The following is a 20,651-nucleotide window of genomic DNA, read 5'->3' on the forward strand; positions in this document are numbered from 1 at the left end:
GGCAATGGTTTGCTGACTGATAGCTGGTAGTTAGCTGGCTAGCTTCAGTTGAGGGATTCCAGATCCGAAGTAAATATAGATACTTTAGAAGAAGAAAAAAGCAGATCCGTGCTACATTGAGTGAGGCAGGTTGCAGGAGAGTATTTATATATTTTAAAAGATATGCGAAGAAAAATATGTAAAAAAGACATGGACACGGGACACGACAGGACAAAGACGTCTGACTGCTACACCATCTTGGAGTCAAAAAGACAGTGCAGAATACCCGTTAGAAAATCATCATAGAACACATGCTGTCTGCACCTGAAAGAGACCCTCCCCCACAACAAAGCTAACAGTAGCTGGACTAGCCTTGCAAAGTTGCACTCCAACATTATTCACCTTTAATATATTTTCCTATAAACAGCAATGCAACACTAAATCAGTGACGATATAACTTTTGCTTGTCATTTCTTGTGCATTTGTGAACATTTGCGAACATGTACATACCTCTCCTGTTCACGCTCTGAGCAAACTGAGGAAAAAAAGCATGGCTCCCGTTGATGACATCACAGCATTAACACAATTTAGAATAAATACAATCAAATAATTCACTCTTGAAAGTAGTGTAATCCACCTCAAAATAACTTTTAAAATAATAAATATGAGGGATTATCAGTGAAATACATAAAGTATATTTTACACCTGTTACATAAGTGTGTGGGTACAGTCCAGTGTGTGTGCCGAGTTAGTGAAACAAAGAGTCTATGAGGGTAGTCCGGGTAGCCATTTGATTAGCTATTTAGCAGTCTTGTGGCTTGGGGGTAAAAGCTGCGGTTCTAATCAAATTCTAATAAAAAACGAAACAATGACTTGTTTTTAAATATGCTGTCTACAGTTACAGGCACCATAATTGCTTTCCATGGGCGTATAATACAGAAAAGGTAACTTAGTCTATGGATGGTTTTACGCACATCCAAACCTTTCACAGGAGCTTGATAAAGATCCAATATAAAGACAAAGGGGGAATGCCAACTCACCCTTATACTGCTCGGAAATGTAATGCTCTATAAACATCATGGAACCATCTTATAAGATCATACTGGCACTTCTCCAGAAACAACAGACGAAATTCCATTGCATTCAGCCATGCACTTTCTCAGCATAAACCAATGGATGGTGAATCTTTCTAATAAGTTTGGTTTTTAATCAAATTATTATTTTATTTTTTAAAAACCAACAACAATATTTCTAAATAGGATTGGATCAGAAGCATGATATCATAAATCTCTTCTCTAACTACATGGCACTGTGTGCACAGGCCTAAAATGCCTTTACGCATAACATTCACATGTCTATACAAAATACTAGGCTCCTGTCAATTGTATCGTTGCCTGTGCGAAGCAGATTCATAAAAACAATTGCGGTTAATATAGCATTATAGAAGAACTGCGTAGTTTGGTGGAGCGTGTTTTTGGTAATCGGACGAGGGGTGCTCCATGAAAATGGGTACGCATAGCCTACTTGCACAAGCAAAATGCAGGTATGTGAATAGTGAATAAGTGTGAGGGCAAAACCTAAAATATTACAAAGCACTCGCCGTAGATCATTTAAAACCCCTTTATTTAAGGCTTCTTTTGGCTAATGGCCAGGAAAAAAAGACACCTACGTGATGTTGCTAAACCAGCCTTGATTAATGTGTGGGTAGGTTATGCTTGATTATTAATTCAATTAAATGGGGGAGAACCCCCCCCCCCCCCCCAAAAAAATGATGTTTCTAAATACGTGATTTACCAGCAGAAAATTTATTTTTCTCCCCATGGTCACTGTCTGTCATGGCTGAATAGGCTGTGCTTTCGCTCTCAAAATTCATTCGATTATAAAACTGCTTTACCTTTTAAGACCTGCTTTTTGTTGGTCTTAAACTGTCTCATGCACTCTAATGTTAGACAGGTAAATTGCAGAACCTGGTGTTAGGGCTGGAAAATGCCCTAACAATTTTAACGAAATTGAAAACTAACATGTGTCTGGCGTTTGCACCTCCTTAGCGCCAGACGAAAATGGACACCCATGACACATTGCAAAAAGGCCAGAAAGCAACAATTATTTTGTCAGAGCAACTGCAAACCATATACACTGAGTGCACAAAACATTAACAGCACTTTCCTAATATTGAGTTGACCCCCTTTTGCCCTCAGAACAGCCTCAATTCGTCGGGACATGGACTCTACAAGGTGTCGAAAGCGTTTCACAGGGATGCTGACCCATGTTGACTCCAATGCTTCCCACAGTTGTATCAAGTTGACTGGATGTCCTTTGGGTGGTGGACCATTCTTGATACACATGGGAAACTGTTGCGCGTGAAAAACCCAGCAGCGTTGCAGTTCTTGACACAGTTAAACTTGTGCGCCTGGTAGCTAATACCATACTGCGTTCAAAGGCACTTAAATCTTGTGTCTTGCCCATTCCCCCTCTGAATGGCACACATATACAAACCATGAGAGTGTCCTATTTGAGAGTGTACTATTGTATACAGTAATTAATATACAGGAGTCGGAGTGCAGTGAATCCATTTAGTTTCCGGCCAGCTACATACAATCGATTAATCTGCATTGGAAGGCAAACAGTTGCTGCTTCCCACTGCCTTCTGGGAAATCCGGGCCCCTCCAGCTGCGGCCGCCCCCTCCGCCACAGACCCAACTCTTTCTTAATTTGACTTTCATGGGAAGCAGTCCTTATCTCTTACCAGGAACTCAATCCAATTTACATCATATACTGCAGAAAGAGATGCATTAATTTCCTCTTTATACAGTAATCATGGGGTTGTTACTGTACTAGGACTTGAGAAAAAACATTTCACTTTGTCTCTTACAACAGGCAATAAGACAGCCAAGCTGCGTATGCGCCCAGTGAACAAATAAAGTAAAATGTAATTTGCTTTGCATTATATGGGTAAACTTCAGAGGACTTTTATGTTTTTATAAAAGGAATGGTGGTGGCTTTCATTGAGTCTGTTCAGAGTGAAAATAGAATGCAAGAGATGTTCTTACAAATAGGAGTAAATTGCGATGTCTCAACTTAAAGCGACTCACACCGTGGAACTTAAATAGTAATTGATTTGTTTTTGCATTCAAATGGCCTGCGTTTGTATATCATGTTGTAGAATCGATCCTGTCTCAAATGATGCAGGCAGAGGATAGGAAGAAAAGGAGTTTCAGCAAGGGCGTGGCGGAGGAATATTGTCTAAGAGTGAGTAGGCCTGGACCTGACCGCACCTGAGCTCATTATCATGACAACATTATACCTGTTGGCTGAAAAGTTAAGTGTTGCCCAAGTTTCTGTCAGCAAACTAACAACTGTGTCATTTCAGGAGCGACCAAACGAGGACACCGTAAAAATGAAGAACAAAGTGACAAGCACACAAGGTAAACTCTTGAAATGTAAACACTACTAACAAAACAATTAGAGCATTACTGAATGCTACAGTATTAGTGCTTATTGATATGAATGCGCAGACCATTTTTTAAAATTCCTATCAAATTATCTATCGCTGTCAAATGCTATTTAGAATGCATACATGAATTTACACACAGGAATTCTCCATTGAGAATGCTTTTTAGACTAGGACTAGACTTAATCTGGGTCCGGGAATCTGAACCGTGGTGTTATAAGGAAAGGTGTAATTCAGATCAATGTGGTGTGCAGCAGTGAGGGGTAAGAAGAAGGCATGGTCGTGGGATCAATATCTGGGAGAGAAGAAGGTCATAGCAGCTCCCCTAAGACTCTTCACTGAGGTAAGCATCACCTTCATCAACCAGTAGGTATATAGTGCATTCGGAAAGTATTCAGACCCCTTGACTTTTTCCACATTTTGTTACGTTACAGCCTTATTCTAAAATTGATTCAATTGTTGTTTTTTCCCCATCAATCTACACACAATACCTCATAATGAAAAAAAAAAAAAAAAATCTAGTAAAAATAAATAAATATCACATTTTACATAAGAATTCAGACCCTTTGCTCAGTACTTTGTTGAAGCACCTTTGGCAACTTGAGGCTGTTATCATTTTCTTGGGTATCAAGCTATAAGCTTGGCACACTTGTATTTGGGGAGTTTCTCCCATTATTCTCTGCAGATCCTCTCAAGCTCTGTCAGGTTGGATGGGGAGTGTCGCTGCACTGCTATTTTCAGGTCTTTCCAGATATGTTTGATCGGGTTCCAGTCCGGGCTCTGGCTTGGTCACTCAAGGACATTCAGAGACTTGCCCCGAACCACTCCCACATTGTCTTGGCTGTGTGCTTCAGGTCGTTGTCTTGTTGGAAGGTTCAGAGCGCTCTGAAGCAGGTTTTCATCAATGATCTCTCTGTACTTTCCTCTGTTCTTCTTTCCCTCGATCCTGACTAGTCTCCCAGTCCCTGCCGCTGAAAAACATCCCCACAGCATGATGCTGCCACCACCATGCCTCACCGTAGGGATGGTGTCAGGTTTCCTCCAGACGTGACACTTGGCATTCAGCCTAAAGAGTTCAATCTTGGTTTCATCAGACCAGAGAATCTTGTTTCTCATGATCCGAGAGACGTTTAGGTGCCTTTTGGCAAACCCCAAGCGGGCTGTCATGTGCCTTTTACTGAGGAGTTTATTTTTTACATTTTATTTCACCTTTATTTAACCAGGTAGGCTTGTTGAGAACAGGTTCTCATTTACAACTGCCACCTGGCCAAGATAAAGCATAGCAGTGTGAACAGACAACAACACAGAGTTACACATGGAGTAAACAATAAACAAGTCAATAACAGAGTAGGAAAAAAATAGTCTATATACATTGTGTGCAAAAGGCATGAGGAGGTAGGCAATAAATAGGCCATAGGAGCGAATAATTAGAATTTAGCAGATTAACACTGGAGTGATAAATGATCAGATGGTCATGTGCAAGTAGAGATAATGGTGTGCAAAAGAGCAGAAAGTAAATAAATAAAAACAGTATGGGGATGAGGTAGGTAAATTGAGTGGGCTATTTACAGATGGACTATGTACAGCTGCAGCGATCGGTTAGCTGCTCAAATAGCAGATGTTTGAAGTTGGTGAGGGAGATAAGTCTCCAACTTCAGCAATTTTTGCAATTCTTTCCAGTCACAGGCAGCAGAGAACTGGAACGAAAGGCGGCCAAATGAGGTGTTGGCTTTAGGGATGATCAGTGAGATACACCTGCTGGAGCGCGTGCTACGGGTGGGTGTTGCCATCGTGACCAGTGAACTGAGATAAGGCGGAGCTTTACCTAGCATGGACTTGTAGATGACCTGGAGCCAGTGGGTCTGGCGACGAATATGTAGCGAGGGCCAGCCGACTAGAGCATACAGGTCGTAGTGGTGGGTGGTATAAGGTGCTTTAGTAACAAAACGGATGGCACTGTGATAAACTGTATCTAGTTTGCTGAGTAGAGTATTGGAAGCTATTTTGTTGATGACATCGCCGAAGTCGAGGATCGGTAGGATAGTCAGTTTTACTAGGGTAAGTTTGGCAGCGTGAGTGAAGGAGGCTTTGTTGCGAAATAGAAAGCCAACTCTAGATTAGATTTTGGATTGGAGATGTTTGATAGGAGTCTGGAAGGAGAGTTTGCAGTCTAGCCAGACACCTAGGTACCTATAGATGTCCACATATTCTAGGTCGGAACCATCCAGGGTGGTGATGCTAGTCGGGCATGCGGGTGCAGGCAGCGAACGGTTGAAAAGCATGCATTTGGTTTTACTAGCGTTTAAGAGCAGTTGGAGGCCACGGAAGGAGTGTTGTATGACATTGAAGCTCGTTTGGAGGTTAGATGGCACAGTGTCCAAGGAAGGGCCAGAAGTATACAGAATGGTGTCGTCTGCGTAGAGGTGGATCAGGGAATCGGCCGCAGCAAGAGCAACATCATTGATATATACAGAGAAAAGAGTCGGCCCGAGAATTGAACCCTGTGGTACCCCCATAGAGACTGCTAGAGGACCGGACAACATGCCCTCCGATTTTACACACCGAACTCTGTCTACAAAGTAGTTGGTGAACCAGGCAAGGCAGTTATTAGAAAAACCGAGGCTACTGAGTCTGCCGATAAGAATATGGTGATTGACAGAGTCGAATGCCTTGGCCAGGTCGACGAAGACGGCTGCACAGTACTGTCTTTTATCGATGGTGGTTATGATATCGTTTAGTACCTTGAGCGTGGCTGAGGTGCACCCGTGACCGTCTTGGAAACCGGATTGCACAGCGGAGAAGGTACTGTCGGATTCGAGATGGTCAGTGATCTGTTTGTTAACTTGGCTTTCGAAGACCTTAGATAGGCAGGGCAGGATGGATATACAGTGCCTTGCGAAAGTATTCGGCCCCCTTGAACTTTGCGACCTTTTGCCACATTTCAGGCTTCAAACATAAAGATATAAAACTGTATTTTTTTGTGAAGAATCAACAACAAGTGGGACACAATCATGAAGTGGAACGACATTTATTGGATATTTCAAACTTTTTTAACAAATCAAAAACTGAAAAATTGGGCGTGCAAAATGATTCAGCCCCCTTAAGTTAATACTTTGTAGCGCCACCTTTTGCTGCGATTACAGCTGTAAGTCGCTTGGGGTATGTCTCTATCAGTTTTGCACATCGAGAGACTGAATTTTTTTCCCATTCCTCCTTGCAAAACAGCTCAACCTCAGTGAGGTTGGATGGAGAGCATTTGTGAACAGCAGTTATCAGTTCTTTCCACAGATTCTCGATTGGATTCAGGTCTGGACTTTGACTTGGCCATTCTAACACCTGGATATGTTTATTTTTGAACCATTCCATTGTAGATTTTGCTTTATGTTTTGGATCATTGTCTTGTTGGAAGACAAATCTCCGTCCCAGTCTCAGGTCTTTTGCAGACTCCATCAGGTTTTCTTCCAGAATGGTCCTGTATTTGGCTCCATCCATCTTCCCATCAATTTTAACCATCTTCCCTGTCCCTGCTGAAGAAAAGCAGGCCCAAACCATGATGCTGCCACCACCATGTTTGACAGTGGGGATGGTGTGTTCAGCTGTGTTGCTTTTATGCCAAACATAACATTTTGCATTGTTGCCAAAAGTTCAATTTCAAAAAAAGTTCAAATCATCTGACCAGAGCACCTTCTTCCACATGTTTGGTGTGTATCCCAGGTGGCTTGTGGCAAACTTTAAACGACACTTTTTATGGATATCTTTAAGAAATGGCTTTCTTGCCACTCTTCCATAAAGGCCATATTTGTGCAATATACGACTGATTGTTGTCCTATGGACAGAGTCTCCCACCTCAGCTGTAGATCTCTGCAGTTCATCCAGAGTGATCATGGGCCTCTTGGCTGCATCTCTGATCAGTCTTCTCCTTGTATGAGCTGAAAGTTTAGAGGGACGGCCAGGTCTTGGTAGATTTGCAGTGGTCTGATACTCCTTCCATTTCAATATTATCGCTTGCACAGTGCTCCTTGGGATGTTTAAAGCTTGGGAAATCTTTTTGTATCCAAATCCGGCTTTAAACTTCTTCACAACAGTATCTCGGACCTGCCTGGTGTGTTCCTTGTTCTTCATGATGCTCTCTGCGCTTTTAACGGACCTCTGAGACTATCACAGTGCAGGTGCATTTATACGGAGACTTGATTACACACAGGTGGATTGTATTTATCATCATTAGTCATTTAGGTCAACATTGGATCATTCAGAGATCCTCACTGAACTTCTGGAGAGAGTTTGCTGCACTGAAAGTAAAGGGGCTGAATAATTTTGCACGCCCAATTTTTCAGTTTTTGATTTGTTAAAAAAGTTTGAAATATCCAATAAATGTCGTTCCACTTCATGATTGTGTCCCACTTGTTGTTGATTCTTCACAAAAAAATACAGTTTTATATCTTTATGTTTGAAGCCTGAAATGTGGCAAAAGGTCGCAAAGTTCAAGGGGGCCGAATACTTTCGCAAGGCACTGTAGGTCTAACAGTTTGGGTCTAGGGTGTCTCCCCCTTTGAAGAGGGGGATGACCGTGGCAGCTTTCCAATCCTTGGGGATCTCAGACGATACGGAAGAGAGGTTGAACAGGCTGGTAATAGGGGTTGCGACAATGGCGGCGGATAGTTTCAGAAATGGAGGTTCCAGATTGTCAAGCCCAGCTGATTTGCATGGGTCCAGGTTTTGCAGCTCTTTCAGAACATCTGCTATCTGGATTTGGGTAAAGGAGAAGCTGGGGAGGCCTGGGCGAGTAGCTGCGGGTGGGGGTTGGGGGGGGGGCGCAGTTGTTGGCCGAGGTTGGGGTAGCCAGGAGGAAGGCATGGCCAGCCGTTGAGGAATGCTTGTTGAAGTTTTCGATTATCATGGATTTATCGGTGGTGACCGTGTTACCTAGCGTCAGTGCAGTGGGCAGCTGGGAGGAGGTGCTCTTGTTCTCCATGGACTTTACAGTGTCCCAGAACTTTTTGGAGTTTGAAATTCTGCTTGAAAAAGCTGGCCTTCCTGACTGACTGCGTGTATTGATTCCTGACTTCCCTGAATAGTTGCATATCGCGGGGACTATTCGATGCTATTGCAGTCCGCCACAGGATGTTTTTGTGCTGGTCGAGGGCAGTCAGGTCTGGAGTGAACCAAGGGCTATATCTGTTCTTAGTTCTGCATTTTTTGAACGGAGCATGCTTATCTAAGATGGTGAGGAAGTTACTTTTAAAGAATGACCGGGCATCCTCAACTGACGGGATGAGGTCAATATCCTTCCAGGATACCCGGGCCAGGTCGATTAGAAAAGCCTGCTCAGGACTCCCAGGTGGCTCAGTGGTTAAGGGCGCTTTACTGCAGTGCCAGCTGTGCCACCAGAGACTCTGGGTTCGCGCCCAGGCTCCGTCATAACCGGCCGCAACCGGGAGGTTCGTGGCATAGCATCGTCTGGGTTAGGGAGGGTTTGGCCGGTAGGGATATCCTTGTCTCATCACGCACCAGCGACTCCTGTGGCGGGCCGGGCGCTGTGCACGCTATCCAAGGTTGCCAGGTGCACGGTGTATCCTCAAACACATTGGTGCGGCTGGCTTCCGGGTTGGATGCGTGCTGTGTTAAGAAGCAGTGCGGCTTGGTTGGGTTGTGTATCGGAGGACGCATGACTTTCAACCTTCGTCTCTCCCGAGCCCGTACGGGTGTTGTAGCGATGAGACAAGATAGTATCTACTAACAAATTGATACCACAAAATTGGGGAGAAAAAGGGGGTAAAATAAAAAAAAATACAAAAAGAAATGTCTGCTCGCAGAAGTGTTTTAGGGAGCGTTTGACAGTGATGAGGGGTGGTCGTTTGACCGCGGACCCGTAGCAGATACAAGCAATGAGGCAGTGAACGCTGAGATCCTGATTGAAGACAGCAGAGGTGTATTTGGAGGGCAAGTTGGTTAGGATAATGTCTATGAGGGTGCCCATGTTTACGGATTTAGGGTTGTACCTGGTGGGTTCCTTGATGATTTGTGTGAGATTGAGGGCATATTGCTTAGATTGTAGGACTGTCGGGGTGTTAAGCATATCCCAGTTTAGGTCACCTAACAGAACAAACTCTAAAGCTAGATGGGAAGCGATCAATTCACAAATGGTGTCCAGGGCACAGCTGGGAGCTGAGGGGGGTCGGTAGCAGGCGGCAACAGTGAGAGACTGTTGGTGGCCTTCCTAAGCCAGGATTCAGACACGGCAAGGACATCAGGGTTGGCAGAGTGTGCTAAAGCAGTGAGTAAAACAAACTTAGGCAGGAGGCTTCTGATGTTGACATGCATGAAACCAAGGCTTTTTTGATCACAGAAGTCAACAAATGAGGGTGCCTGGGGACATGCAGGGCCTGGGTTTACCTCCACATCACCCGAGGAACAGAGGAGTAGGATGAGGGTGCGACTAAAGGCTATGAAAACTGGTCGCCTAGAGCGTTGGAGACAAAGAATAAAAGGAGCAGATTTCTGGGCGTGGTAGAATATATTCAGGGCGTAATGTGCAGACTGGTATGGTGGGGTGCGGGTACAGCGGAGGTAAGCCCAGGCACTGGGTGATGATAAGAGAGGTTGTATCTCTGAACATGCTGGTTATAATGGGTGAGGTCACCACATGTGTGGGAGGTGGGACAAAGGAGGTATCAGAGGTATGAAGAGTGGAACTAGGGGCTCCATTGTAAACTAAAACAATGATAACTAACCTGAACAACAGTATACAAGGCATATTGACAATTGAGAGAGGAGTGGTTTCCGTCCGGCCACTCTACCATAAAGGCCTGATTGGTGGAGTACTGCAGAGATGGTTGCCCTTCTGGAACGTTCTCCCATCTCCACAGAGGAACCCTGGATCTCCGTTAGTGAACATCAGGTTCTTGGCCACAAGGCTCTTCTCCCCCAATTGCTCAGTTTGGCCGGGCGGCCAGCTCTTGGAAGAGTCTTGGTGGTTCCAAACTTCTTCCATTTAAGAATGATGGAGGCCACTGTTTTCTTGGGGACCTTCAATGCTGCAGAACGGTTTAGGTACTGACACAATCCGGTCTTTGAGCTCTACGGATAATTCTTTCGACCTCAAGTCTTGGTTTTTGCTCTGACATGCATGGTCAGCTGTGGGATCTTATATAGATAGGTGTGTGCCTTTCCAAATCAAGTCCATTGAATTGAATTCACCACAGGTGGACTCCAATCAAGTTGATCATCTCAAGGATGTTCTGTTTTTTTTATTTGATAAATGTGCAAACATTTCTAAAAACCTGTTTTTGCTTTGTCATTACGTGACATTGTGTGTAGATTGATGAAGATTTGTAATTTTATTGAATCCATTTTACAGTAAGGCTGTAACATAACAAAATGTGGAAAATGGGAAGGGGTCTGAATATTTTCCGAATGCACTGTATCTACTACTATAGCCTGACTCCAGTCCGCATCGTAGCAAGTTCAAGTAGTCCCTCTGTTTTCAGTCCGAGATGTCATTTACTAAACTATACAGGCAATAAAGTTATGATTTGCATTTTAAGGCCATAAGCCAGCTGCATGATGTTAAAAACATAGTCTGTTGATTTAAAAATAAGGATGTTGGGGACCTTAAACTGCAGGACAGTACATGGTTTACTTTAAACTGCAATGCAATCTTCGCCACATGATTAATGTCAATGTATCTGTTTTGTTTTGAGCAAAACAAATCAAATTGCAAGCCGTTGTCCTTCATTAAAGGCTTCCCCTATCTCAGTAGCAGGATTTGTAGGCCACGCAGGCAGATTTCAGATGAGAGAGGGAGGAGAATGTGCTAAAACTGCAGAAAAATCCCACACCCAGCCTCGCCTTTCCTGCTGCATTTCTACAGCACTTATTTCTAATGGGCTGACGGGGGCCTGTAAAATAGAAGAAAATCCCAGTATGTGTGTGTGTGTGTGTGTGTGTGGTGGATACCAGGGTGTCTATTGTTTCTAATAACTGCCTTTGAGGACAGTCAGACTTCTCTGTCGCAGCACACCTATTAGACCGCAGGGAAGATTAAGCAAGGATTTGAGAATTGGCACTAAAATAGTTAAAGTATCAAGGTGTGCCACTGCCCCAGAGCCTGTATAGTCTAAAGGGGAGTAGCTTCACCTGCCAGGCTTCTAGCTTCTCCTAGAGAACAAGGATACATAGGGAATGCAAGGATATGTGATCTGGCTATGCATGACTTGTAGGGCAGTTTTTCCTATGCCATTTTAGGACTTATCCAGCCTTTGGACCAGCACTGCATTTGTTGTGTGTTCCTTACAGGAGAGTTGCTGCCTGGTGCAATGCTCCACTGTTTATCAGCCCCCCCCCCCCCCCCCCCCCCTCTCTCTCCCTGACAATGAATCATGCTGAACTAATTCCTCCGCTACAAACACGCGGTGTGGTGGAAGACATTTTCTATGAAGGGATTTGACGGGACATCTGTTCCGTCGGAGGCACAAACACTCATTTCTATGGCAACCGTGCTGTTGAGACACTTGAGTGTGGCGGTCCAACCACCATGACTTATATGTATGGCTTTTCTGGAGAGGATATTTTATTCATCAATATTTGGTTTATTCTCCTGCTTTCCTGTAATTTATTTTTGTGGTCTCCTTTTTCGCTTTCTCTGCTCCTTCCTTCCCTCTCTGTCCTTTGTCTCCATCACATTCGCTCTCTGTTATGCTCTCTATTCTCCTCTCCCACACTCTCTCACTTTGTCTTCATCCCTTTCTCCCTCCCTCCCTCCATCCCAGGCCCAGTCGTTCCCCCTTAGCAGAAATGGTTTCAAGGTGGGGATGAGGCTGGAGGGGATCGACCCTCTGCACCCCTCTATGTTCTGCATCCTGTCCGTGGCAGAGGTGAGCTGCAGCCGTCAGCGAGCTGGCCCAGCTCCAGACCAGCCTCAACCAAGGGCTCTCCCAGCACACTGGGCAGGTCACACTGTAATTGGATCTGTGATTGCAGTCCAGGCGCCACTGTATTGGGTGGAGGAAATGATCGCCCTTAACTGTCACTAACAAAGCCCTTGGTAGTTTTGTGTTGTCGATCTGTTTTTGATGTCATCCCTTTTGTGTTTAAATGTACAAGACGTTAGCACCTGGCATGATATCGACCACTTTACAAATGTACAAGATTGACATTAGCTGTTTGTTGTTGTATTTCCATTAGCAGACATTATTTTGCGTCATAGTCTCATAAAATTTGCAGTGGGAAAAATGATTGCTGTTAAGGGCAAGGCCCTTCAAGTAGCCTGCTCTATTGGTCATGGGAATAGAAAGCAGAATTACATCATGCCATGGATTGATGTTTGGGATAGTGACCGCATGTACATCCATACATAATACTGTGTTTTGTTTTTCAAAGGTGATTGGTTACCGATTACGTCTCCACATCGACAGCTACTCAGAATGCTATGACTTCTGGGTAAACGCAGACTCTCCGGATATCAGGCCAGCCGGATGGTGCGAGTCGACAGGACACCAGCTCCACCCACCAAAAGGTGAGCTACAGCAGATCAGCACACTTTTGTCTTTACCCATTTCACTGTGACTCGTGACTATCGTGTTGACCCAAACCAAACTGTGCTGGCTCTGATATATTATTTTCACATGGTCCTTGTCGTCTGAGACCAGCCACCGGGACAGCTGATAAAACGGAGGAATATTTATATTTGTCCTTTGTGGGGAAAAACTCATTCTGATTGGCTGGGCCTGGCTCCTCAGTGGATCAGGCCCTCCCATGGTTGTGGCCCTGCCCAGTAATGTGAAATCCATAGATTAGGGTCTAATTCATTCATTTTTTTCAATTTTCTGTTTTCCTTATATGAACTGAAACTCAGTAAAATATTAGAAATCAGTATTTAAAAAAATATATACAAATGAATATACAATAAATACAAATAAATAATGATATTTCCTGAAGTGGCGATTTACCAGCGGTGGGGCTTCTGACACAACAATATTTGTCACCACCCTAATCCCCATTTACTTTTTTTTGTTCTCTTTCTCCACCCTTCTCTCTCTCTCCATTTTTTTTCTCCCCTTTCTCTCACCCTCTCTCTGCACCATTTATTTTCAGGCTACAATGAAAGCGAGTTTAACTGGGAGAAATACCAAGAGGCTTGCAATGCTGAAGCTGCACCAAAGAATCTGTTTAAATCCCAAAATGGTGTAAGTGCTTGGTTGAGGTACGGGAGTCAATGGAGGCTTAGCTCTACTTTCACCTTTAAAGACAGCTGGGGCCAAATGCTGACCTTCATTCACACAGCAGAACAGAACAATATGTCCCAGTGGCTGTTGTAAAGCTCCCTCCACACTGCGGCAGAGATGCACCACTTTACTTCCTGTAGTTTTTTTACAGTTACAAAAGCTGAAATTTATATTGACTTGTCATAGTAGTAGATGATTTTCAAATCATGCCACAATATTTCCACTATATTGTCGTATGTACAAAGGGGGTTGAAGGCATGTGAGATACTGCTTGATTTTAATGAAAGGAAATTGATGAAGGGAAATTATAAATTATATGGTCATATCTCATGTTAAAACTCAACGTTTGTGCACTCAAGCCTTTCCCTTATGGAAATGAAATCTCACATCTGGAATAATGTGGAAATGTGTTTTTGGAACACTTTACATGTAACATTTAACTTCAAGTGTGACATTTCACATTTCACTTCAAGTGTGACATTTCACATTTCACTTCACATGTGAAAATGTGTTTTTGGAAAAATGTGTCATTATGATACACGCATTACTTTTAACAGTGTTTTCAAATGACATATTTGACACACTTTGACATACATGACTACATTGTATGTTTTATTGATACAGTAATTATTATTCAAAGTGGGATTTAAACACACTACCTCTTGTAAATGACTGATTTCACCTGTATTCCCGACACTTTAGATTTCAAAGTAAATCTCAGCTTCCTTAAAAATACACTCAAGAAAAACTGTTATATTTATCATAGGGATTCAGAAGTAACATTGAAACAGAATACTATGCCCCACCAACATTAGACAACTATACAGAAAACCCTCATATTGCTGAAATATGTACATCGATGATGAGAGAGACAATAGTCAGATTAACTGGCACTAAGTGCAGAGATGTATAATAGTTCATGAATGTGTAGGGGAATGTTAGACACTGTGGTGCAGCAGAAAGATCAGTGCACCTCAAATCCATAGATTCTGAGTTCAAGTCCCAGGTGGGGTAATATCTTATCTGAACAGCATACCACTTACTTTAAAACCACTATACCATTACTTTACTTATGATTGTTTGGGACATCTGGGACCATCGCGTGACATTCTGACGACTGATAAAATACATTTTTGATAACATCCTCACCCTTAAGGAAAAAACACATGAATTTCATGTGATGATGTGATCATATGTAAAGCAACGTGATAAGATGAAATTAAACGTGACAACGTGAGCACATGTTAAAATAAATGTGACATGGGTATACACATTTTCTCATGTGATAACATGAAATTACACGTGACAACATGTAAAAACATTCTCGTGTGAAGTGTTCCAAAATGCACATGATTTCACATGTGAAATTTCACGTGAATTGTTCCAGAAACACAATTCCACATGTGAATCATGTGATTTTTCACATAAGGGGATGCCAGCAACCTGAATTTTTTGCTATGTCACCAGAACATTGTATGGCTCTTTTGTGTAATTTGCATAGACTAGAGAACTGACAATGTACAAGCTTAGTGTTTATGAACAGAATACAACAGAACACATTAACTGGGATGACATTCCCTCTCATGGGAGACCAGAAAGTACTAGCGGAAAGACACACCTCCAATAAACCACACCTGCAATATTCTGATAGGCTGCCACTGCGACACCATGCTGCCAATCAGCAATTAATGTTGCATGTTGTCAACAGAAGAGTCAGTGAAGGTAAAGTAGGTCGCCTGTAGGTTACTGGCAACATTTTGCAAGTAAGTTATTGTGAATTTTACATCAACTTACTGACAAATGGTTTCCAGTTCAACTAGTTTCCATTAAGTTGCTGGAAAATGCACAATAACCTATTTACAGTGCTGTTCATAAGAGACAAATGCTCTTACAAAGGTTGCAGAACAGACAATGTCAAAGAAGGTGCTCAATTTGCATCTGCATAACCATCAAACACTTACACTGCCGGTTGACACACATACATAGAGTGCCTGCCTGTCACAACACCTACTCAATCAAGGGTTTTTCTTTATTTTTACAATTTTCTACATAATAGTGTAGAATAATAGTGAAGACATCAAAACTATGAAATAACACATATGGAATCATGTAGTAACCAAAAAAGTGTTAAACAAATCAAAATATATTTGAGATTTTTTTAAGTAGCCAGCCTTTGCCTTGACAGCTTTGCACACTCTTGGCATTCTCTCAACCAGCTTCATGAGGTAGTCAGCTGGAATGCATTTCAATGAACAGGGGTGCCTTGTTAATTTGTGGAATTTCTTTCCTTCTTAATGCGTTGGTACAAGGTAGGGGTGGTATACTGAAGATAGCCCTATTTGGTAAAAGACCAAGTCCATATTATGGCAAGAACAGCTCAAAGAGAAACGATAGGGTATTGTAAATTAAAGACAAAAAGGACAGTCAATTCGGAAAAGTGCAGTCGCAAGGTCCTCATGTCTCTCATGAGGACCTTCACAGGAAAGGAATACCCAGGGTTACCTCGCTGCAGAGGATAAGTTCATTAGAGTTACCAGCCTCAGAAAATGCAGCCCAAATAAATGCTTCACAGCGGTCACGTAACAGACATATCTCAACATTAACTGTTCAGAGGAGACTGCGTGTGTCAGGCCTTCATGGTCGAATTGCTCCAAAGAAACCCCTACTAAAGGACACAAAAGAAGGAGAGACTTACTTTGGCCAAGGAACACGAGCAATGGACATTAGACTGGTGAAAATAAGTGATTTGGTCTGATGAGTCCAAATTTGAGATTTTTGGTTCCAACCACCACGTCTTTGAGACGCAGAGTAGGTGAACTGCATGTGTGGTTCACACCGTGAAGCATGGAGAAGGAGGTGTGATGATGTGGGGGTACTTTGCTGGTGACACTGTTGGTGATTTATTTAGAATTCAAGGCACAGTTAACCAGCATTGTTACCACAGCATTCTGCAGCGATACACAATACCATCTGGTTTGGGCTTAGTGGGACTATCATTTGTTTTTCAACAGGACAATGACCCAACACACCTCCAGGCTGTGTAAGGGCTATTTGATCAAGATGGAGAGTGATGGAGTGCTGCATCAGATGACCTGGCCTCCACAATCATCCGACCTCAACCCAATTGAAATGGTTTGGGATGATTTGAACTGCAGAGTGAAGGAAAAGCAGCCAACAAGTGCTTAGCTAATGTGGGAACTCCTTCAAGACTGTTGGAAAAGCATTCCTCTTGAAGCTGGTTGAGAGAATGTGCAAAGCTGTCATCAAGGCAAAGGCTGGCTACTATAAACACTTTTTTGGTTACTACATGATTCCATATGTGTTATTTTACAGTTTTGATGTCTTCACTATTATTCTACAATGTAGAAAATAGTTAAAATAAAGAAAAACCCTTGAATGAGTAGGTGTGTCCAAACTTTTGACTGGTATTGGTATGTATTTGACCATGCGACAAAATATGCTAATGAGCCCCACCAGTACATTGCCCCCACTTATCAAAGCGCAGTGATGATCGTACCTTTTATATTAGAAATATTGGGTAGAAAAATGTCACATTATACCTACAAGGTACCGAACTATACCAATTGAGTTCATATGTGTGCCTGTGAAGTGTACCTTAGACTTTTTTGTACCCCAGAGAACAACACTATAACCCAATCATAACCTTATAGTGTGTTAATACATGTTCCAAGCAATAACTATAAACCTGGTGGCACTGCAGAAACATTGATGCACTCAAACAAGAGGTTGCAAGTTCAAATTACCAAAGCATCCATGTATACTCTGTCAAGTGTCCTTGAGCACTGCTAGTTTTACGTTGATGTTACATTTGTGGTGATAAATGGACAATTATTTATTTGATTCTGGGAAGTTTTTAGCAAAGGGCATGAATGTATTATTGCCAATACGTCTGTGGCCAGATCTCTTTTATGTTCACAGACCTGGTGTCATAGCAGGACGTACTGTAGTGGGACATTTCAGGTTATTTCCGACCATTAAAATCCCAGTAAAAGGAATACTTTGGGATTTTGGCACTTTATTTACTTCCCCAGAGTCAGATGAACTCGTGGTTACCATTTTTATGGCTCTGTGTGCAGTTTGAAGGAAGTTACTAACTAGCGTTAGCACAATTGCTGACTTGCATTAACACAATGACTGGAATTCTATGGTTATATGCTAGCAGATAACCATAGACTTCCAGTCATTACAGTAACGCTAGCTAGCATTGGCTCGTGAAACTACCTCTAACTTCCTTGGTACTGGACACCGAGCCATAAAAATGCAATCATTGCCAAAATCCCGAAGTGCGGTCCAAGTGTGGTCACAGTACAAAATTATCCAATATGTTTTACACTATTTGAAATCAGAATACAGCAGCACACTGTCATAGTAATGAAATAACACCTTCAAGTTGTTGTATATAATTTAAGCAAAGTGCAAAATGTATTCTTACAACTAGTGCCTTATTCATATCTAGTGCCGTATTCAACTAGTGCCGTATTCATATCCCTTGACTTATTCCATGTTTTGTTGTTACAGCCTGAATTTAAAATTAATTAAATGTTTTTTTCTCACCCATCTACACGCTATACCCCATAATGACAAAGTGAAAACATGTTTTTAGAAATATTTGCTAAATTATTGAAAATGAAATACGGAAATATCTCATTTAGATGTGAGTCCAATAGTTTGTAGAAGAACATTTGGCGGCGATAACAGCTGTGAGTCTTTTGGAGTAAATCTCTAACATCTTTGCACACCTGGATTGTACAAGCAGACTGAACCAGGTTTTCCTCTTGAATTTTGCTTAGCTCCATTCAGTAGATTTTTTTTTTTATCCTGAAAAACTCCCCAGGCCTTAACACTTACAAGCAAAACCATAACATGATGCAGCTTATATGAAGAGTGGTACTCAGTGATGTGTTGTGTTGGATTTGCCCTAAACATAACGCTTTGTATTCAGGACAGAAAGTTAATTTCTTATAATTTTTTGTTTAGTGTTAATGAAGTGCCTTGTTGCAAACAGGATGCATGTTTTGGAATATTTTTATTCTGTACGTCCTTCTTTTCACTCTGTCATTTAGGTTAGTTTTGTGGGGTAACTACAATGTTGTTGATCCATCCTCAGTTTTCTCCTATCACAGCCATTAAACTCTAACTGTTTTAAAGTCACCATTGGCCTCATGGTTAAATCCCTGAGCGGTTCCTTCCTCTCTGGCAACTGAGTTAGGAAGGATGCCTTTATCCAAAGCCAAATTAATAACTTCTCCATGCTCAAAGGCATATTTTTAACATCTACCAATTTGTGCCCTTCTTTGCGAGGCATTGAAAAACGTCCATGGTCTTTGTGGTTGAATCTGTGCTTGAAATGCACTACTCGATTGAGTGTCCTTACAGATAGTTGTATGTGTGGGGTACAGAGATGGGGTAGTTATTAAAAAATAATTTTAATCACTATTATTGGACAAGAAATGAGTCCATTCAACTTATGTGATTTGTCAAGCACATTTTTACTCCTAAACTTATTTAAGCTTGCTGTAACAAAGTGGTTGAGTACTTATTGACTGAAGACATTTCAACTTTACATTATTTATTAATTTCAAAAATGTTCTACAAACAAAATTCCACTTTGACATTATGGGGTATTGGGTGTAGATCACTTACAGTTGAAGTCGGAAGTTTACATACACTCAGGTTGGAGTCATTAAAACAAATTTTCCAACCACTCCACAGATTTCTTGTTAACAAACTATAGTTTTGGCAAGTCGCACCATTTTCCCATGATGTCAAGAGAAGAGGCACTGAGTTTGAAGGTAGGCCTTGAAATACATCCACAGGTACACCTCCAATTGACTCATATGATGTCAATTAGCCTGCCAGAAGCTTCTAAAGCAATGACATCATTTTCCAAGCTGTTTAAAGGCACAGTCAACTTAGTGTATGTAAACTTCTGACCCACTGGATTTGTGATTATTCACTGTATCACAAATCCAGTGGGTCAGAAGTTTACATACACTAAGTTGACTGTGCCTTTAAACAGCTTGGAAAATGATGTCATTGCTTTAGAAGCTTCTGGCAGGCTAATTGACATCATATGAGTCAATTGGAGGTGTACCTGTGGATGTATTTCAAGGCCTACCTTCAAACTCAGTGCCTCTTCTCTTGACATCATGGAAAAATCAAAAGAAATTAGCCAAGACCTCAGAAAAAAATTGTAGATCTCCACAAGTCTGGTTCATCCTTGGACGCAATTTCCAAACACCTGAAGGTACCACGTTCATCTGTACAAACAATAGTACGCAAGTATAAACACCATGGGACCACGCAGCCGTCATAACGCTCAGGATGGAGACGTGTTCTGTCTCCTAGAGATGAACATACATTGGTGCGAATAGTGCAAATCAATCCCAGAACAACAGCAAAGGACCTTGGGAAGATGCTGGATGAAACAGGTACAAAAGTATCTATATCCACAGTAAAACAAGTCCTACATCGACATAACCTGAAAGTCTGCTCAGCAAAGAAGAAGCCACTACTCCAAAACCGCCATAAAAAAGCCAGATTACAGTTTGCAACTGACAAAGATCGTAGTTTTTGGAGAAATGTCCTCTGGTCTGATGAAACAAAAATAGAACTGTTTGGCCATAATGACCATCATTATGTTTGGAGGAGAAAAGGGGAGGCTTGCAAGCCGAAGAACACCATCCCAACCGTGAAGCACGGTGGTGGCAGCATCATGTTGTGGGGGTTCTTTGCTGCAGGAGGGGCTGGTGCACTTCACAAAATAGATGGCTTTATGAGGAAGGAAAATTGTATATCTATTGAAGCAACATCTCAAGACATCAGTCAGGAAGTTAAAGCTTGGTCGCAAATATGTCTTCCAAATGGACAATGACCCCAAGCATACTTCCAAAGTTGTGGAAAAATGGCTTAAGTACAACAAAGTCAAGGTATTGGAGTGGCCATCACAATGCCCCAACCTAAATCCTATAGAAAAT

General features: G+C 42.2%; 1 protein-coding gene across 6 annotated transcripts in view; it reads left to right on the forward strand.

Moving 5' to 3' along the window:
• The window catches only part of LOC139367031 (lethal(3)malignant brain tumor-like protein 4), a 147,433-nt gene that overhangs the window by 21,343 nt on the left and 105,439 nt on the right, over positions 1-20,651 (forward strand). For 2 of the 6 annotated variants that reach the window (XR_011626832.1, XM_071104935.1), the window contains exons 3-8: positions 3,143-3,228; positions 3,350-3,404; positions 3,685-3,773; positions 12,199-12,303; positions 12,809-12,944; positions 13,523-13,614. Coding sequence is in view for 4 of the 6 variants with exons in the window: in XM_071104935.1 (XP_070961036.1) it covers positions 3,160-3,228; positions 3,350-3,404; positions 3,685-3,773; positions 12,199-12,303; positions 12,809-12,944; positions 13,523-13,614 (546 nt within the window). In the remaining 2 variants the exon portion in view is untranslated. The remainder of the gene's footprint in view (positions 1-3,142; positions 3,229-3,349; positions 3,405-3,684; positions 3,774-12,198; positions 12,304-12,808; positions 12,945-13,522; positions 13,615-20,651) is intronic. The other 4 variants (XR_011626833.1, XM_071104937.1, XM_071104938.1 and 1 more) reach the window with 3 other exon arrangements.

This window comes from Oncorhynchus clarkii, chromosome 15, assembly GCF_045791955.1.
Source record: "Oncorhynchus clarkii lewisi isolate Uvic-CL-2024 chromosome 15, UVic_Ocla_1.0, whole genome shotgun sequence".
NCBI lineage: Eukaryota > Metazoa > Chordata > Actinopteri > Salmoniformes > Salmonidae > Oncorhynchus > Oncorhynchus clarkii.